The 2,791-nt window shown below is 25.6% G+C and overlaps 1 protein-coding gene across 2 annotated transcripts in view; it reads right to left on the bottom strand.

Moving 5' to 3' along the window:
• LOC106677923 (protein FAM151B) overlaps positions 1–2,791 on the bottom strand; it is a gene marked incomplete at its 3' end in the record, with an annotated part of 100,363 nt that overhangs the window by 24,335 nt on the left and 73,237 nt on the right. The window contains 1 exon segment of one of the 2 annotated variants that reach the window (XM_067050892.1): positions 2,419–2,510. Coding sequence (XP_066906993.1) covers positions 2,419–2,467 — 49 coding nt within the window. 2 annotated transcript variants of the gene reach the window in all.

The raw sequence follows: 2,791 nt of genomic DNA, 5'->3' as shown, positions 1-2,791 counted from the left end.
AGAAGATTGTCTAGGGTACGGTCAGTACATAATTAAAACAATATACAAGTACTTCTCCTTGGAATCATTAACACGGCCTTTGGTATGGTCAAGTTGTTTTCAGAATTAGCAATGAAGTGATATTGAAATCAATTTAACATACAATAGCAGAAGATAACATTATATAAGATATTGTTAAGTAGGGCGACCTCTGGCGGTTGACTTTCTTGTGTTGATATTTTGATAAGAATTTTGTGTCATGGATGTATTCATTCTAAAAAGTATTCTACTAACCCTGCAATACAGGATTAATACATTTATTTTACTATTCTTAATTTTGATTAATGTAATATAGTGCTATTGTATCAAAACAATTTCTCCTATGTTCTAGGAGAGAAGGATACCTCATTAAAAATGTTGTAATGTCTAACTTCATTGTGTTGCCTCATACACAGTATACTTACGTCTTGTAAAGCAAAATTTTTTTTAATCCTATTAATATAAATATTTTTTTTTTTAAATTGTCACATTATAAAATATTGTGCATTATGTACTAAAGTTATACATGGTTTACAAAAATTTTTTTTCTAGCTTTTTATCGTTCTTTAATTTTTATGTGTTTAATTTTGAAATTATTTCAATTTTAAAAATTTGAATAAATTTTTTCCATGACACATAAAAGTACATTTAAGTCAAAAGTATACAAATTATATAAACATTCCAAATATAATAAAAAATATATATAAACACTCTAACACATACATACAAAGATTAAAATATAATAAATAAGTATATTAAGCTAATAGTAATAAATATGATATTAATAATTATTAAAAAATACAAAGAATCGATAAATATAAGAAGTAATAAATATATAAATAATATTAAAGTAAGGATATATATGTAATAGACAAGACAGAAGAATTGGTGATGGCAGCGCATGCGCGGGAGGTATCGGCCAATGAGGGAGAGAAAAATCATATGTTTTGTCTTTATTTTTCTCTATTTTCTAACACTTAGGTCTTATTGTAATTTAAATCTTTCAGAAATTCTTAAACATCAACAAAAGCAAACAAAAAATGGATGAGTTTAGTTGTCACTATAATATTGCTTAGTTTTTTATTTATATTATAAAAATAGTAATTTTTTTTTCAGACTTACGAGGCATCGCAGCTTAAGTTACGATATAGTCCAAGAGCCGGACAGGAGAAAAAATGGAGGTTATTGCAATCCAATTTTTTATTACTTCAATTAAAATTATATATAATTGCTAGTCATAATTGATGAGTCTGCCAAGTACAGTAAAGGGGAATAAAAAATGGCGGGAATAAAAATTAATATTTTAAAAATAATAATAATTTTTCATTTGAACTCCATATCTTCAAAACTATTTACAGCACTAGAAAACCTAATAGAACATTATTCTTAGAACATTATTTCATAAGTAATGAACTGAAAAATCAGTACTTAGTGAGTATCTAACGAACTATTTGGCGTAACAATGTCCATCAGAAATCATATTAAAGCTAGTTTAATGTGTTAAAAAGTAGTTTATGACGTTTATCTTCGTAGCGGTAGTAATGTTTATGATATTTGCATATGAAATTTTACCCGAACAATTATAAATTAATTTATTTTGTCAAATATCATAAAAACTACTACTCCTATGAAGATAAACGTCATAAACTATTTTATAGCACATTAAACAATCTTTAGTCTGAGTGCTGGCGTACATCTGAAGGTCTAATGATTCTTGAGTTATAGTTTTCCCCAAAATAAATTTAATAACTACTGATTTTTTTTTAAAATGTTACTGTTAAAAATCTGTATATCGAAAACCATTGAACGTAATTAGCTCTATTAGGGCTCATATTTCAGCAAATTTACCCTACTTTAAATGATGTTCTCTTAGGTTTTCTTGTGTTGTTGATAGTTTTAAAGGTATAAAGCTCGGAATAAAGAATTAATTTTTTTTAAAGTTTTGAAATAGCTAATATTTTTATCCCCCCAATCTATACTTATCAATACTCGTCTATTTTGACTAGTAATTATATATAGTTTTTATTACAGTAATAAAATATTTGGGTGAAATAACTGACTTTTTTCCACCTGTTTCTAATATGGTAATTCTAATATTTCATTTTTGTATTATTTTTATATTAACGAAAGTCTCCGTATTACGGACAAAATCATCTTCCTGTGTCTTAGATTCAGAACTTAACAAATATAGAAGAAATAAAGTCTTTAAACTAGCTCCTCTTCAATTAGATAAATATATATATATATAGGTTTAAAAATAAATTGGTTTTTACTAATGTTAACTGTGTATTAGGCAACCAGATATAATTGAGCAGCACATTTTTTATAAACTGTTTATAAGATTTCACTGAACTGAATAAAATATATGAGGAAAAAAATAATAAACAAAACAAAACTTACAGTGACGACATCTTGCGATGAAAATCCAAGTCTTGTTTGTCCACCTCATTACTGAATTAATCGTTCACTTTAGAGCCGATATATGCTGTCTCTTATCATCGAATATCTTAATATAAGATAATAATGTGTTCGGGATAGGTTGGAATTAAAATCCCTATCTTAAATATAAGGTATGTTTTTGTTAGTAAATCAATACAATAATAATAATAAAGTTATAGAGGGCTTATAAGAATGTATTTTTCTTTTAAGTATATAAAATAATTTAACTGTTCTATATAAAAAATATCTACCATTCGATAATCGTTTATGCCTTTTTTTTCTTATTTAAAAATGATACAATAATATCCTATTTTTATTTACTTTATAACGAGCT

Source organism: Halyomorpha halys, unplaced genomic scaffold (genome assembly GCF_000696795.3).
Source record: "Halyomorpha halys isolate HHAL.00 unplaced genomic scaffold, Hhal_1.1 Scaffold112.1, whole genome shotgun sequence".
Lineage (NCBI taxonomy): Eukaryota > Metazoa > Arthropoda > Insecta > Hemiptera > Pentatomidae > Halyomorpha > Halyomorpha halys.
The sequence above is the reverse complement of the archived record's forward strand: the minus strand, read 5'-3'. Positions and strand labels throughout refer to the sequence as shown.